The 20155-nt window shown below is 28.4% G+C and overlaps 1 protein-coding gene across 4 annotated transcripts in view; it reads right to left on the reverse strand.

Annotated features, from left to right (window-relative positions):
- The window catches only part of LOC136086772 (small glutamine-rich tetratricopeptide repeat-containing protein beta-like), a 146301-nt gene that overhangs the window by 111085 nt on the left and 15061 nt on the right, over nt 1-20155 (reverse strand). For all 4 annotated transcript variants that reach the window (XM_065809255.1, XM_065809256.1, XM_065809253.1 and 1 more), the window contains exon 2: nt 10547-10658. In XM_065809255.1, the coding sequence (XP_065665327.1) occupies nt 10547-10643 (97 nt within the window). In that variant the 5' untranslated portion in view covers nt 10644-10658. The remainder of the gene's footprint in view (nt 1-10546; nt 10659-20155) is intronic.

Below are 20155 nucleotides of genomic sequence, written 5' to 3' on the forward strand. Positions count from 1 at the left end.
TAGAGCGAGAAGATCGAAATCAATATTGATGGTCAGAAAGTAAGTCATTAGATTCAAGATGAGAAATTAAGGGTTTGTTAATTAAAGATTCAAAAACCTTGCTTATGATAGGAAGAAGACTTATGGGACGGTAGTTAGACGAATCAGATCGCTCTCCAGAATTTTTGAAGATAGGGATAACAGATGCTGCTTTCCAGCAGACTGGAAAGCAAGACTCTGATAAGCACTTGTTGAATAGTTTCGAGAGTATAGACAACAGCTCCAGTGAACATTTCTGCAAGACAATAACAGGTATGTTGTTCGGGCCACAAGCTGCAGAAGAGTCTAGGCAGGAAATCACTTTAGATACAGATTCTGCAGTGATATGAATGTCAAGCAATGGATCAACCTGTTTGTTGGCAATATTAGATAGAATGCAATTAGTGGAATCAAGAGATGATATTGATGAAAAGTTTTTAGCAAACAATTCGGCTTTGTCTTTAGGTGAGGTGACAAAGTCTGAGCCATGCAAGAGAGGTGGAATTAAAGATTTGCCCTTATTATTGATATTATTAAGGATTCTCCAGAAGTCATGAGAGCCTAATTTTTGAGATGAGATACGAGATTTCATGACCTGAGAATAGCGGGTTTTGGCGTTAGAGAAAACCATTTTACAGTTATTTCTAGCAGTAATAAACAGACGTCTGTTTTCTGGAGAATTATTATGCTGATAAATATGGAAGTAACGGTTTCGATTGGCAATCGCAGCTGCACAGTGTGAGGAAAACCATGGAGGAGAGTGGGGCTTGACCTGAAATCGTCGAGAGAGAATAAAAGATTCCATGCCAGCCTGAATCCACGAAGTTATGTAAGAAGAACATTTGTCGACAGGAAGTTGAACGATTTCTACCCAAGGGCCATCACAAAGAAAGTCACGGAAAGAATCCCAGTCAGCTTTACTGTAGTTTTAAGAGGTTCGATAATAGGGGGATTCAGGTGATGAAGAAGAATGAGATATTAGTTTTGGAGAGATCAAACTGTGATCAGAAGAACCTAAGGGTGAATGCGGAGAAACTGAGCACTGACTAGGATCAGAAACAAGACATAAGTCGAGTAGAGAAGGTAAATGATTCGGGTTGTCAGGAAAGCGAGTTGGAATGTTGACTATTTGAGTTAGGGATTGAGAAAGGCAAAAGTTGTGGGCTTTAATGCCTGCAGAGTCACTGACACTAGAGCCAAGCCATTCAGAGTGGTGAGCATTAAAGTCACCGACAACAACTATATTAGCTGATGGATAAAGAGAGAGGGCTTGGTCAATATGATCAGAAATAATGTTAAAAAGAGTGCAGTCTTGAGATGAAGGAGAGCAATATAGAGCAAAGAGAAAGGCAATAGAGTGAAGTGGTGCTAAACGAAAGCACATTAAAGAATAGTCTGTGGATTCAAACCTAGTTTCATGACAAACAGGTGAATTCTTACGAATGTAAATGCCCAGGCCAAGCATGTGACTATTGGAGTCTTTACGAATCAGAGGAAGATAACCATCAACATTAAGATCACAAGATGAGACAGCCGAACTCAAATTAGTCTCACAAAGAGCAAGTAGGTCTGGTGAACTTTGCAAGAGATAAGACTCAACAGAAGAAAAGTTACTTCGAAGACCACGAATATTAGTGAATGATAAGTTTAGAGAACTTGGTGATGATGATGATGGTTTTATGTGTTTTATAGTTTTTGGTACTTTATTCGTTTTAAATTAGATTGAAGAACTTGACTCAAAACATAGATAGTACTCAGAACACCGTTTAATAGCCCAAGCAATTGCCTCATAACTACTAATAAACCCTAAGCCGTAACAAAGGGCTCCAAATGTGGCCTCCGCAATGCACACCAAAAGTACAAACAGGGACACCGTCCATGCGCAACATGGCACTGTTAATACTTTGATATTTTTCAGCTGTTGATGGAATCAGCCTCTCTGAGAGCTACCACAGAGTTCGTGAAACCTGACTACCAGCCGGCCTCAGAACCATAAAACTGAGTTTTAGAGCTGTACCCTCATTAGGAATGAGTTGCCTAGTCATAAAAACAGTGACACAAGCAAACCCATGCATTGAGTCAAGAAGATCCAGCATTCAACATCCTAAACTGGAAACAATGTATTAAAAATACATCTGCACCAGCCTAATAGATGAAGAAGGGGTGCGAGGCTGGTCAACAGATAGAATCTGTTTACCCCTTAAGTCTTTGCCTAGGAGGCCTTCTACAAGACAGTAGCCAGGTGCATTTAACATCTGCCCAAGATGAGTATTTTTATTGAGACACCATCTCTAGCCTTTACTCATCCAAGAGCCCCAAGGCAGGGGGTGTTTTAAATCGGAGTTGGCATCTCCTAGCCTTTGCCTAAAAAGGCGTATCCTACAAGGCAGCAGGACATGAAGCAGATTGTACTGGGTTACATGTTACCAGTAGCAGGATAACCTGATCTGACCATAAATATATATATATATATATATATACATATATATATATATATATATATATATATATATATATATATATTTATATATACATACATACATATATACTTATATATATACATATATACATATATATATATATATACATACATACATATATATACATATACATATACATATATATATATATATATATACACACACATACATATATATATATATATATTTATATATATATGTATGTATATATATATATATATATACACATATATATATATGTATGTATATATATATATATATACATATATATATATATATATATATATATATATATATATATATATATATATATATACATACATACATATATATATATATATATATATATATATATATATATATATATATATATATATATATATATATATATATATATATATATATATATATATATATATATATATATATATATATATATATATATATATATATATATATAGTTTGTTGTCTTTGGGAAGAGCGGAAGGAAAAAAGTGATTCTTAGGCCAACACATACGTCACTTTTAATTACTTTTGACTTTCGTCCAACTTTTGCGTGTTGGACGAAAGTAAAAACCATTAATTTAATTACAAATAAATCGTTTTTAAAAAAAACCACAAAAACGCAAATTTAATTGACCAGAACGTTTTAAAAACATTCTGAATGTTTTTAACAATGTAAACAATGTTTTTATTATTATTTTTTTTAATAAAATGTTTTTATTTTTAATTTTTTTAATAAAACGTTTTTATTTTTATTTATTTTTACTGTATATCATGCGCGGAGTGTTGCTACATTGACTATCTTATAGCCTGACTCGCAAGGGAGTGCTGCTACATCGACTGACAAATAGCCTGACCCGCAAGGGAGTGCTGCTACATCTACTATCTTTTAGCCTGACCCGCAAGGGAGTGTTGCTACATCGACTGAGGGTTTGGTTGGGGCAGGCAGTCTATCAATTAATAAAAAAAAATAATTCCGGTCTTGCATTTTAATTTTTACTTTTTGTCAACAAAATATGGAAAAAACTTTCGGACAACATCTACGGGTTGTATATATATATATATATATATATAAATATATATATATTTATGTCTGGGTTAGGGTTAGGGTTAGGGTTAGGGTAAGAACAAAAACAAACATTCCCGCCTGCCATTACTTGGAGTTTGCATATAAAAAGTATTCAAAATAAAATATCAAAAAATTTGGCAAAGATATATAGGACTAAACCATTTTTAAACAGTAGTTCTTTAAAAAGTTTATATTTCTCATTTATTCATTGTTATTTAATTTATTGCAATATTGCATGGGCAAGTACAAACCATACAATATTCAAAAACTTTTACTGTAAACAAAAATATGCGTGCAGAATACTTTTTGGAGCTGATAGAACTGTACCTTGTGAGTCTCTTCTGCGTATACTTGGAGCATTAAATATATATAAAAATAACTTACACCAACTTTTAATGTTAATGTAAAAAACAAATATAGGATTATCTCTTAAAACATTTCAATCCTATTTTGACAAAATAGTTCATAAATATTGAACAAAACGTTCAAATAACAACTTTGTTGTTCCAAAACATAAATCAAAACTAACTTCATATTTATTTCTTTATCGTAGACCTTACATTTAGGAAAATGTTTCCTAAAATTGTAAATACACATAAAACTAGTATAGAGCAGTTTAAAAATGAATCAAAATAGACATTCTTACTTATAGATTTTAATATATCCAATTTTAAACGTTTATTTAAATTAAAACTCAAATACAAAAATAATTAATACAAACATTATGTCATTAAGTGTTTCAACAATTTTTTTTATTTCCTTAATTATGGTATTACCTCTATGGCTTTTGCTTATTTATTTACGTTATTCTATAGAGTATACTAATATATTTATGTTATTTCTATGGTATATATTAGTTTATATAGTTTTTGTTTTTAAATCTTAGTTTAAACTTTTAAATTTAAAGCAAATAAAAATATCTTATTTATTTTTTCTTATTCACTCGATCTTACTCTTTCCTTAAATTTTGGTTCTTTAAATTTTTCTTTAAAAGACAACAAATTGTTATCTATTTTACTTTCATATTTTGTTAATAAATAGTTTGTTAACTATAGATATTTTAATATTACCGTTTTTGTAAATACGTTAGAATGGGGCTCGGTAATAAGGGTAAATAAGTCTTCTTCTTGCCCCGCCATTATTTTTTTTTTTATATGCTTTGATACTGTATATATTATTAAATGGAAAAAAAAATTAATATACATATATTAGGGTGTCCCAAAAAACAACATTTTTGAAAAATATATGCAGAGACCCCCTTAATGTGTTCTATCTAATACAAAAACACTAGATTTAAAATTTTTTTGAATAAAATATATTTTAAGGGGTCCCTCAAAACCCTTGAACATTTAATGGGTCCCTAATATTTTCAAAAAAAAAATTTTTTTTAATTATGTCACCTTGGTACTCAAATGAAGCAAAATTATATAAAAATTTCAAAAATAATATTTAATTTGGAAAAATTTTAACTTATTTATAAAAATTGTCATAAAAATATATAAAAAATGCATTTTTTTGTTTTTTGTTAAAAAACGTAATTGTTTATGTATAAAACCAAAAATAACAAATTTATATTTGAAATCTATATCATTTTTGAAAATTTTATATAATTTCGCTTCATTTGAGTACCAGGTTGAAAGATTTTTGTAAAATTTTTTTTTTTAAAATATTAGGGACCCATTTAATATTTGAGTGTCTTGAGGGACCCCATAAAATATTTTTTTTCAAAAACATTTTAAATCTAGAGTTTTTGTATTAGATAGAACACATTAAGGGGGTCTCTGCATATATTTTTCAAAAAGGTAGGTTTTTGGGACACCCTAACATATATGTATATATATATAGATATATATATAGATATATATATATAGTATATATATATATATATATACATATATATATATATATATATATATATAGTATATATATATATATATACATATATATATATATATATATAAATATATATATATATATACATATATATATATAAATATGTATACATAAATAAATATATATATACATATATATTATAAATATATATACATAAATATATATATAAACATATATATGTATATATATATATATACATATATATACACACATATATATATATATATATATTATATATATATATATTTGTATATATATATATATATATATATATATATATATATATATATACATTATATATATATATATATATATATATATATATATATATATATATATATATATATATATAAACTTTGAATTTTGAAAAGTGAAAAGTGCTTGCAAGGATAGCCCATCTATTAATGACTTTGGCTTCAATAATAACAAAATAAAAAAACTAAAAAATTTTTTTACTAGCTGGGAATGTAATGTTTTTAGCTACATGGGTAATGTTAAAATGTTTGTCTAATAATTTTTCTAAAATTAATAGACAAACATTTTCCTCCCTCTAATAAATTACATAAGATTTTTAACAGAAATACCATTAAAGTAAGTTATAGTTGAACACAAAATTTAGAAAGAATTATGAAAGGCCACAACTACGTGTTAATTAATAAAAATGAACATATAAAAGAAAAAAACTTTATCATTTTTATCATTTTCATTAGGTGTTTACTTAATATTAGTAATATTACTATTTGTAAATAACTTTAAAATGTAACCCCCAACTATTTCAGAAATATATTGATTGATTATATATTAGGAGTGCATCAATTACTACTTTTAACAGATTTTGATTGGTAAAGCTCGATGCATATGCATCAGCCCTAAACTTAAAGTTTTTCTATTATCTTTTTTTATAAATAGGTAATGTATATATATATATAGGTGTCAGATCAGGTTATCCTGCTACTGGTAACATGTAACCCAGTACAATCTGCTTCATGTCCTGCTGCCTTGTAGGATAGGCCTTTTTAGACAAAGGCTAGGAGATGTTAACTCTGATTTAAAACACCCCCTGCCTTGGGGCTCTTGGTTGAGTAAAGGCTAGAGATGGTGTCTCGATAAAAATACTCATCTTGGACAGATGTTAAATGCAACCGGCTATTGTCTTGTAGAAGGCCTCCTAGGCAAAGACTTAAGGGGTAAACAGATTCTATCTGTTGACCAGCCTTGCACCCCTTCTTCATCTATTAGGCTGGCTCAGAGGTATTTTTAATACATTCTTTCCAGTTTAGGATGTTAAATGCTGGATCTTCTTGACTCAATGCATGGGTTTTGCCTGTGTCTCTGTTTTTATGACAAGGCAATTCATTCCATTATCTCCTAACGAGGGTACAGCTCTGAAACTCAGTTTTATGGTTCTGAGGCCAGCTGGTAGTCAGGTTTCCCGAACTCTATGGTAGCTCTCAGAGAGGCTGATTCCATCAACAGCTGAAAAATATCAAAGTATTAACAGTGCCATGTTGCACATGGATGGTGTCCCTGTTTGTACTTTTGGTGTGCATTGCGGAGGCCACATTTGGAGCCCTTTGTTACGGCTTAGGGTTTATTAGTAGTAATGAGGCAATTGCTTGGGCTATTAAGCAGTGTTCTGAGTACTATCTATGCTTTGAGTCAAGTTCTTCAATCTAATTTAAAACGAATAAAGTACCAAAAACTATAAAACACATAAAACCATCATCATCATCACCAAGTTCTCTAAACTTATCATTCACTAATATTCGTGGTCTTCGAAGTAACTTTTCTTCTGTTGAGTCTTATCTCTTGCAAAGTTCACCAGACCTACTTGCTCTTTGTGAGACTAATTTGAGTTCGGCTGTCTCATCTTGTGATCTTAGTGTTGATGGTTATCTTCCTCTGATTCGTAAAGACTCCAATGGTCACATGCTTGGCCTGGGCATTTACATTCATAAGAATTTACCTGTTTGTCATGAAACTAGGTTTGAATCCACAGACTATTCTTTAATGTGCTTTTGTTTAGCACCACTTCACTCTATTGCCTTTCTCTTTGCTCTATATTGCTCTCCTTCATCTCAAGACTGCACTCTTTTTGACATTATTTCTGATCATATTGACCAAGCCCTCTCTCTTCATCCATCAGCTAATATAGTTGTTGTCGGTGACTTTAATGCTCACCACTCTGAATGGCTTGGCTCTAGTGTCAGTAACTCTGCAGGCATTAAAGCCCACAACTTTTGCCTTTCTCAATCCCTAACTCAAATAGTCAACATTCCAACTCGCTTTCCTGACAACCCGAATCATTTACCTTCTCTACTCGACTTATGTCTTGTTTCTGATCCTAGTCAGTGCTCAGTTTCTCCACGTTCACCCTTAGGTTCTTTTGATCACAGTTTAATCTCTCTAAAACTAATATCTCATTCTTCTTCATCACCTGAATCCCCCTATTATCGAACCCCTTACAACTACAGTAAAGCTGACTGGGATTCTTTCCGTGATTTTCTTTGTGATGGTCCTTGGGTAGATATCTTTCGTCTTCCTGTCGACAAATGTGCTTCTTACGTAACTTCGTGGATTCAGGCTGGCATGAAATCTTTTATTCCCTCTCAACGATTCCAGGTCAAGCCTCACTCTCCTCCATAGTTTTTATCTCACTGTGCAGCTGCGATTGCCAATCGAAACCGTTACTTCCATATTTATCAGCAAAACAATTCTCCAGAAAACAGACATTTGTATATTACTGCTAGAACCATTATAAAAAGGTTTTGTCTAATGCCAAAGCCCCCTAATCTCAGGACATGAAATCTCCTATCTTATCTCAAAAATTAGGCTCTCGTGACTTCTGCAGAAACTTTAATAGTATTAATATTAAGGGCAAATCTTTAATTCCAACTCTCTTGTATGGTTCAGACTTTGTCACCTCACCTAAATAAAAAGCTGAATTGCTTGCTAAAAACTTATCATCAATATCATCTCTTGATTTCACTAGTTGCGTTCTAACTGATATTGCCAACAAACAGGTTGATCTATTGCTTGACATTCGTATCACTCCAGCCTCTGTATCTAAAGTGATTTCCAGCCTAAACTTGTTTACAGCTTGTGGCCCGAACAACATACCTGTTATTGTCTTGCAGAAGTGTTCTCCGGAGCTGTCGTCTATACTCTCAAAACTATTAAACAAGTGCTTATCAGAGTCTTGTTTCCTAGCCTGCTGGAAAGCGTCATCTGTTATCCCTATTTTAAAAATTTCTGGAGAGCGATCTGAGTCGTCTAACTACCGTCTCATTAAGTCTTCTTCCTACCATAAGGAAGGTTTTTGAATCTTTAATTAATAAACACTTAATTTCTAATTTTGAATATAAAAACTTACTTTCTGACCATCAATATAGATTTCGATCTTCTCGTTTTACAGCTGATTTGCTAACAGTAATAACAGATAGGTTTAATCGTGCATTAGATAAAGGTGGACAAGTTAAGGCCATGGCTCTTGACATTTCAAAAGCTTTTGATAAAGTTTAGCTTACTGGTGTTCTCCATAAGCTTTCTTCTTATGGTGTATCTGGCAACATCTTTAAGATTATTGAATCTTTTTTTTCCAATCGTAGTATAAACGTTGTCTTTGATGGACAGCACTCTTCTTCTTTTTCTGTAACTTCAGGGGTTCCTTAAGGTACTATCCGTGGCCCTATAATCTTTTTAATTTACATTAAGGATCTTCCAGATAATCTCACATCTAAGATGGCATTGTTTGCTGATGATACTACCATTTATTTTTGTTGTGATAAGAAACCAACACTCTCTGATTGCTTAAAGGTGGCATTTGTGCTCGAAAAAGATCTCACTTCTGCTACAGCTTGGGGCTCACAGTGATTGGTGAACTTCAATTCAGATAAAACTCAATTTCTTTTTCGTCTAATCATTATCGCAATGAATTAGATCTTCCTATATTTATAAACAATAATGTACTCGATGAATCATTTACCCTTCATCTTCTAGGATTAATTCTTACTTCCAGCCTTTCCTGGAACCATATATCAAATTAGTTGCAAAATTAGCATCTGTTAAGGTTGTATCTCTTTATCAAGCTCGGTCACTTTTTTACTTTGTATTCTATTCTCTGTCTCTATAAATTTCAAATCTGGCCTTGTATGGAATACTGTTGCTATATCTGGGGCGGATCTTCTAATGATTCCCCCTTCTCTTTTAGACGAGGTGCAAAAATACATTGTGAACATAGTTGCACCTACTCTTGCAGCCAAACTCCAACTATTATCACATCGTCTTAATGTTGCTTCTCTTTCTTTTTTCTACAAATGCTATAATTGGCACTGCTCTAAAGAGCTAGCGCCTCTTGTGCCAACTTAATTGAATGACGAGTAACTCTGTTACTCGTCATTCAATTAAGTCTCATCCTTTTTCTGTGACTGTTCCTAAGTGCTTTAAAAACTCATATTTGTCTAGTTTTTTTCCTCGAACATCAGCTCTTGGGAATTCTCTACCTTCATCATGCTTTCCTGATTCATATAATTTGCAATCTTTTAAGTTGTCTGTTAATCAATATCTTGCTCTAAAATCTTCATCTTTTCTCTTTCAGTAACTTCCAACTTTAAATAGTGGCTGGTTGCAGCCTTGTTGGAAGCGAAGATGTTTAAAAAAAAAAAAACTTAGTTTTATATACAAATATTATGAGGTATTACAATTTTTTTTATTATTATTATTAATTGCAACAAATAGGCATAGCAAAAAATGATACAATAAAAAAATTATGAAGTTGTTTAACAAAAGGTTAACAACTAATAAAATGTTAACTTCTATGTAAAAGGCGACACTTAGAATGGTTTAACTGTTTGTTTTTGTTAAAAGCAATTGAATGTCAGGGTTTTTATAAATTTACAAATTCTGGCTTTGTAAATTTGATTTTGTTTTTAATTTTGATTAAACAAATTAAAATAAAATAAACAACCAAAGTTATTTATTTAAAAGTTATTCAAAAACAACAATAAAATACTTTGCAACCACACAACTAGGTCAAACTTTTATTATTCAACTTTAAATATACTATAAATAAGCATTAACATACCTTCTAAACCTCCAATATTATCAGCATTTTGGTTTTCATTCTTCACTTCTGATTTTAAAAAAGAAACAATTGAAAATGCCAACTCCTTTTTAGACATAATGAAATATGAACCTACAAATATGCATTAAACCAAATAACATTTTATGATAATTTGTATTAGGGAAACATGGATCTATACATTTTTGTGAATCTATGTTGTTAATGTGTTAATTTTTCTAATCAAATGTCAATTAACTTAATCTGACAGCCTAATAAGAGAATTAAATAAAAAATATTAAACCATAATGCTCAGTCAATAAAACATTAAAACATATTAGACTAAATATAAGTAGACTTTAAAAAAAATTTTTTAAGTTTATATTTCGTTACTTCCTTTCCCTACCTAGCAGTAAAGTATCTAATAAACTTTTAAATACAGTTTTTGATTTAAAAAAAGGTTTTGAATCTTTCTGTGCTTTAATATAGTGTTTGGAAACTTCATAAATTATATAAATGAAAAACAAACAAAGATACAAATATTTATATACATATATAAATATATATATATATATATATATATATATATATATATATATATATATATATATATATATATATATATATATATATATACATATATTTATATATATATATATATATATATATATATATATATATATATACATATATTTATATATATATATATATATATATATATATATATATATATATATATATATATATATATATATATATATTTATATACATAAACATATCTATATATATATATATATATATATATATATATATATATATATATATATATATATATATATATATATATATATATATATATATATATATATATATATATATATATATATATATATATATATATATATATATATATATATATATACATATATATATATATATATGTAAACTATGTTAGCGTATTTTACAAATAGAGTGCTCAATGTCTAAAAATCAGAGCAATAATAAATTTTTTAAAGACTTAATAACTTTTACTGATGATCCAGCAGTGGTGAAACTTAAAGTAGAAATATATATATATATATATATATATATATATATATATATATATATATATATATATATATATATATATGTATACATGTATGTATGAACGTATGTAGGTATGCACGTATGTATGTATGTATGTATGTAAATATATATATATATATATATATATAAGTATGTATGAATGAATATAAATACAAATTTATATATATATATATATATATATATATATATATATATATATATATATATATATATATATATATATATATATATATATATATATATATATATATATATATATATATATATATATATATATATATATATATATATATATATATATATATATATATATATATATATATATATATATATATATATATATATATGTAAATATATATACATATATAAAAATATATATATAAACACACATACATAAATATATATATATATATATATATATATATATATATATATATATATATATCAATATATATATATAAAGATATATATATATATATATATAATATAGTATATATATATATATATATATATATATATATATATGTATAATATATATATATATATATATATATATATATATATATATATATATATATATACATATATATATATTTATGTATGTATATAAATATATTTAAATATGTACATATATACATATATATATATATATATATATATATATATATATATATATAAATATATATATATATATAAATAAATATATATTTATATAGATTCACACACACACACATATATATATATATATATATATATATATATATAAATAAATATATATGTATATATATACATATATATATGTATATGGATATATATTTATATATATATATATATATATATATATATTTATATATATATATATATATATATATTATTATTATTATTATTATTATAGTAAAATTCTACAATAGAAGTTAGACTTCTATGAGTCGAGTAACTAACGTGACCCGACTATAGTAGACCGACGTGAGAGAGAACGGTTCCATTTGTCGTAATTGTTTTTGAACTCGTTAACTGAATTTGAAGCAACTACCGAAGCAGGCAAAGTGTTCTATGATGACACCACTCGGTTTATAAAGAAATTATGTCTTTGAGTGTTTTTCGTTAATTCTCGTTCAATTTTATGCTTGGCACCACGAAGATGACCTGCAGGTCCATCACATAATAGAGCACTTGCTTGGTTTGTCTTCTGTTGCCAGTTAACAACATTTAGTTTTTTATAAATTTTAAAAAATTGGATTACATCTCCTCTTGTTCTACGTTCAGCTAATGTGCTGAGACCCAGATTTGCTAATCGTTTCTCGTATTTCAAGTTGCACAATTGTGGAACAAGTTTAGTAGCTCTACGTTGGACTAATTCTAATTTTTTAATGTCTTTTAGAAGAAAAGGGCACCAAATTGGTGCACAGTATTCCAATATCGGTCTTACATATGCTGTATAGAGCTTCACAAACATACTAGGATTCCATTTTTTAAAAGTTCTTCTGAGTAGGCCAAGTACAGAGTTAGCTTTAAGAATGGCATGACTAATTTGTTCTGACCATTTGAGTTTATTGTTTATTAAAACGCCCAATGTTCTCTCAACGGATACATCTTCAAGAGGAATGTGACTGCCATTATTATTCACCATTGTAAAGGGGATATCAATGTCTGTGGAACCACCATGAAACTTTAGAACCTTGCATTTATTTATGCTAAATTCCATGCACCAAAGTCTTGACCAATCACATAAAATATCAATGTCTTTTTGAACAAACCCCAAGTCTGTAACTGTTTTTATTTTGACAACCAACTGGCTATTATCAGCAAATAGTTTGCAACTGTTTTTGACTAATTCTGGCATGTCATTAATAAAAAGCAAAAATAGAAGAGGTCCTATGACCGATCCTTGAGGAACACCACTCTGGACATCCATCCATTCAGATGCGAAATTTCCCAGAACGACACGCTGCTTCCTATTTTCAAGAAAGTCCTTGAGCCAGGCAAGAATATTTTTGCCAAAACCATAGCCAGCCAGTTTGTGATTAAGCAGAGAATGTGACACACGATCGAAAGCTTTGGTAAAATCTAACAAGATGAGCAATGCAGCACAGTTGTCACTTAAGGCTTCGGTAATGATATCCAGTACTTCAAGAAGATTGGTGATGCACGATTTAGATTTGACAAAACCGTGTTGATGCCGAGATAACAGGTTATGCTTAACTAGGTGTTCAGTCATGACATCACGCATTATTTTCTCCATTAATTTTCCAACTGCAGAGGTGAGGGAAATAGGCCTGTAATTTCCAGGATCAGTACGCTGACCCTTTTTGAATATTGGCGTTATATTAGCAAGTTTCCACCCAGACGGTACTTGTCCAGAATCAAACGACTTGATAAATAAGAGAGAGAGGCACACTGATTTCTTTGGAGCAACTTTTTAGCACTCTAGGATGGATTCCATCGTTGCCAGTGCCTTTCGAAGAGTCAAGCGCGAATAAAAGTTTTTCAATATTGCAACAACTGAATATGGAGCTTGAAACTGGAGAACAAACAATTTCAGAGTTGTCCTGTCTCGAAGATACACAGTGTAATTTTCTAGATTTGTTAAAGATGTCGCGGTGAACCATGTTTCTGTAACTGCAATGATGTGCGGGTAATCTAGTGATGCAATTCTAGCTTGGAATTCATCCCATTTATTATCCAAAGATGTTGGATTAAAATAAAGACATTTAAGTTCAAATAAAGAGTAACTAGATGAAAAAGGTGGAGGACTATAAATGTTAGGGTTAGATGTTCTATTCTTTGTGTTCGATCGATCGAATTGAACCAGATCGCACAGACCAAAATCCTTTTTTTCCATCTCTTGTACCCCAATTGAGTCGCCTCCCTTGCGGATCATCAAAAGAATTTGGAAGAGCATTGTTTCTAATTTTACATTCAGCATGAAGTTTAGAGAGAGCTATTCTTTCATTTTCAGTTTGATCTGGTCGAACGTAAACTTTTGTAAAACCATGAATATGTTTAAGTTCTCTTGCATTAGCCGATTGACGTTTTTCATAATTCTTAAATTCAATTAAAACCAAAGGAGGACGTGGGGGCACATAAATAAATTTGTTGTCCATGTCACTAGAGATAGAAGAAGCAGGAGGAGAGGCATTTTTCTTTTTAAGTCTTTTTTTAACTTTTACATTGTCACAAGACACTTTTAAGATAGTAAGAATTTCATCAATTGCTTTATTATCATCATCCAAATTTACTGACTCAGTAAGACCACTTATAATAATATTATTTAAAATTCTATTTTTTTCGTTGTTTTCTTTTGAAATTTTAGCAAACAAAGCAGCATTCTTCCTCTGGAGCAATGTCCTTTTCTTTACTAATGAAACCTGCCCAGACGTCAGCACTGTGAATATTATTTTGATAAGTGATGTTTGCTTTGTTATTATTTTTAAGTAAATCAATTTCTTTTTGTTGCATTTTGTTTTGTGTATATATATATATATATATATATATATATATATATATATATATATATATATATATATATATATATATATATTTTAAACAATATAAAAAATTATGTAGTTCAAAAAACATATATATTTATATATATATATATATATATATATATATATATATATATATATATATATATATATATATATCAAGCACTGTCAACTCTTCTATTCTTACATAGTTTAAAGTATAATCGTATGCCCAAGGCATTATGGGATGTGTAGGTAGTATAAAAATTAACTTTCATAACAAATTTGGATGAAACTGTAAATTGTTTCTGTATATTATATTGCGTTTTTTCTTCAATAAGTTATAGTTTTTAGTATAAAGAAATGCCTTTATATTGTGCAGCAGTTAACTGCACAAATACCAGTGGAGTAGCCGATAAAAATGTGTCCTTTTTTCGAGATAAAGAGACAAAGAAAGGTAAATACTTAACTTTACTAAGCATTATGATTTAAGTACTTAATTTATTTAATTTAGTACTTAATATATATATATATATTTTTTTTAATTTAACACATTATTTTTGTAACACAAAATTAAAGTAGGCTATTGTGCAACTTTTCAAACTTATGACATAAGTTTGAACAAATACACATAAGTTATGTGTATTTGTTTTCTTTTAGAATAAGTTTTTCTTTTCATTTTATCGAGTTATTTTACTGATTAATTTATGTAATGTAATTGTAATTCAATTAGTATGCAACGAAAAGTATATGTTATTCTTATTTTTAAAGGTGCAAGAAATGGGTTATAAATTGAAGAAGAGGAGTCTAGATAGAAAGTCTGTTGATGTTTTGAACAAAGAATATCGTTTTTGTAGTAACCATTCTGAAAGTTCAATGTACTATTTTACAAACAATGGAGGAAAACGTCTGCTTTATAATGCAATCCCTACATTTTTTAATGTTCCTAATCCACCACCATCTGTAGGAGAAAAAAGAAAACCACCTCCCAAAAGAAATCATTTACCTTTAAAAGTTAAAAAAATACAAAATGAAAATAATGATAGTAAAGTTGAAAACACTCAAGCCAATATAGAAACTGTAAATATAAAAAAGTACAGAGCTCTAAATTCATTGCGTACATCTCGTGTTACAATATGCAGGCTACGAAAAAAAATAAAACTATTAGAGAAAAAAAAGCATAAAAGTTGCAATAACTCAATTAATCATATTTTAGATTAATCTAAAAACATTCTTTCAGATGATCAACAAAAATTTTTTACAAGTCAAATAAAAATGAGTTACCGCCATAAAAAAGGAAATCGTTGGACAATATCGGATAAATTACTTGGACTACGAGTTATTTTTCATAGTCCACAAACTTATAAAATGTTAAGTAATATATTTTCTTTACCAAGTCGCAACACATTGAAATTGTTTCTAACAAGAGTTTATGGCGATATGCCAACTGGATTCTCACAAAAGTTGTTTACTTTACTAAAACTTCGTGTTAATAACATGAATCAACAAGATCGTAATTGCAGTTTAGTATTGGATGAGATGGCACTTAAACAACACTTAGATTATGATAAAAGTGTAGATGTTGTTTTTGGAATAAAGAACAAGAAACCACTGAATCAAGCTCTAGTTTTTATTATCAGAGGTATTGCCACTAAATGGAAACAACCAATTGCATATTTTTTCCGTAACTCAACTGTTTCAACAGTTAATCTTATTAAGTTTATTTAAGAAGCTATATCAAAAAAGTTCAGGACTGTGGATTGTTAGTTCGGTGTATTGTGTGTGATCAAGGATCAACTAATATTGCAGCACTTAAAATTCTTGGTTTTTCAAAAATAAAATCTTATATTCAACACTTGTCTTTAAAAAATAGAATTCATATTATCTTTGATCCCCCTCATCTAATTAAAAGTGTTCGCAATAATCTTATGCGACATAACATTAATATTGATGGTAATATAGTTTCATGGAATCACTTTAGAATGTTGTATGAGCTAGACAAATGCAATCCTATCCGTCTTGCACCAAAATTGACTGACAAACATCTCGATCCTGGAGCATTTCTAAAAATGAGAGTTAATCTAGCAACACAAGTATTAGGTCATCAGGTTGCCACCGCATTGTCATTGTGTGTCACTGCAAATATATTACCGTCAACTGTAAGAGTGACTGCCCAATTTGTTGAAAAAATGGATATTCTTTTTGATCTGTTAAATTCAAGAAAGCTTCAGGGTGATAAACCTGCTCGTTGTGCTATAACAACTAATGGAAATAACATTACATTGTTAAAAGAATTCCAAACTTGGATTAAGAAATGGAAGCTTTGTGATGTACAATCCCAATCCAAGATAGCTAGTCATTGGGGGTTAAATGTTACAATTAACAGTATACTAGAATTGTGCCAGGAGCTTCTCTTTGAAGGATTTCCTTTTGTTTGCACATCTCGCTTCAACCAAGATTGCTTAGAAAGTTTTTTTGGAACTATACGGAGTAAAGGAGGGTGGAATGACAGACCGACTGTAAGACAATTTCGAGCAGCTTATCAGAATGCCCTTTTGCTGTTGTCAGTAGAAACTAGTAAGTCTAATAGCAACTGTCTGGCAGAAACAGATTTTAGTGTGGCATTGGATCTAAATTCCTTATTTGAAAATTCACAAAAAATACTAACTAAAAAAGATTGTCTATTTTTTGATAATAATACAAAAAATAATGTTCTTTTAAACAGATTTCCTGTTGCTATCCTTATAAAACAATCTATTGAACAATCACATACATATTTCTCTAACTTGTTAATAAAAAGAATCTCTCTGTGTCAACATTGTAAGGTAGTACTTTGCAGTGAATCGATTGATTTTACAATAGCTAGTAAGAATGGTATGGAGACCAATAAACAAACAAACATCCGAAATTGTTATCCAAATTCATCGTTAGTTTCTTTGATTTCTAATATGGAAGTAGTTTTCATAGAATATATTGAAAAGTGGCTTGATATGGAAAATCTGGCTTTTAGATTATCTTCCAAAATAATGGAAATATGTTCTTTTCAGTTTTTATTCAAATATCACTTCGAACATGCTTTTTACCTGCAAAAAAAAATAGTCCATATATTCGTCATATCACGAATATTTTATTTTATTAAACTGTATAACCGAGAACTTTCTCCACGCAATAAAAAAAACTATAAAAAGATGGAACGTTTGTTATACAAATAAATTCAATTGTATAATAACAACAATTATATATATATATATATATATATATATATATATATATATATATATATATTTATTTATTTATTTATATATATATATATATATATATATATATATATATTTCTGATTTTTCTAGTTTTCAGAGTTGTTTTATATTTCTTTATAGCAACTAGATTTAAGTGGGTTCATATTTTAAGTCAAAAATGTAATTTAACAAATCGAGTCCAAAATTTGATTAAAAAACCAATAAAGTATTTAGAAATATTTAATTACTAATAGCATTTGTTGCTTTATATAACTTTATATATATATATATATATATTCGTTTTTAATTTGTTTTTTAAATGTTATTCTACCCGGGCATCCCATAATCCTCTGCAAACAAATTAACATTTTTTTACGCAAGTCGACAGCCGTTGATATATATATCAATATATATATAAAGATATATATATATATATATATATATATATATATATATATATATATATATATATACATATATATATTTATGTATGTATATAAATATATTTAAATATGTACATATATACATATATGTATATATATATATATATATATATATATATATATATATATATATATATATATATATATACTTATATAGATTCAAACACATATATATACATGTATATATATATATATACATATAAATATATATATATAAATATATATATATACCTACATATATATATATATATATATATATATATATATATATATATACGTATATGTATATATATACACACATATATATATATATGAATGCATATATAAATATATATATATATATATATATATATATATATATATATATATATGAATGTAAGTATATAATTATTTTTTTTATATGTATGTATATATATATATATATATATATATATATATATATATATATATATATATATATATATAGACATATGTGTATAAGTATACACATATGTATATATATACAGTATTGGCCATTAATAACATTCCATCATGTTATTGTAGTATGGCTATAAGTTTGAAATTACATATTTTAAAAATTAAAAGAGATTTTTTCTTCAATTTTTTTATTTAAATAAATCAAATAGTTACTATATAAATTTATTATTAAGTAATAATAAATTAAAAAAATTAAAAACTGAAATATTGAAATGAAAACAAGTGTTCATATGTATCAAAAAAAAAATGTGGCCAAAATAAACAAACCACATTAACAAAATTAACTAACTATAAGTACAAAAAAAAATTATATAACACGAAAAATTAAAAATAAAATAAAAATTAATATTTTGTTGACAATCCCTTAGCTTTTAAGCATTCATTGATCCATTTCGGCATGGAATTCACTAAATTCTTAGTAATATCTTTTGGAACATTATTAGTAATTTTGTTACTTCTTCTTTCAGCCGGTCCAGATCTTTTATTTCAATTTTACCAAGATTGTGATCTAACCAAGACCACAAATTCTCTATGCAATTAAGATCTAAACTATTGGCAGGCCAAGACATGACTTTAATGTTGTTTTCTACAAACCATTGCTTGCAAATCTTAGAAGTATGACATGGAGCGTTATCTTGTTGGAAGATATTTCCTGTGTCTTTTCGGAAAATGTCAATAGAGGGCATCAAATAATTATCCAAATATGTCTAAATATCTTTGAGAATCAAGCCTGCCATCAAATAGTTTAAAGCAACCAACACCTTCATAGTTCATGCAGGCCCAGATGCCTATACTGCCAATACCTTGTTTTTTTCTATACATAGAACTATCTGGGCACATTCTTTCATGTGGGAATTTTCTCAGCATTACTCGGTTTTTCTTGAATCAACCTCAATGTTCATTTCATCGCTGAAAAGAAC

The sequence above is a fragment of the Hydra vulgaris genome, chromosome 11 (genome assembly GCF_038396675.1).
Source record: "Hydra vulgaris chromosome 11, alternate assembly HydraT2T_AEP".
NCBI classification, from domain to species: Eukaryota; Metazoa; Cnidaria; class Hydrozoa; order Anthoathecata; family Hydridae; genus Hydra; species Hydra vulgaris.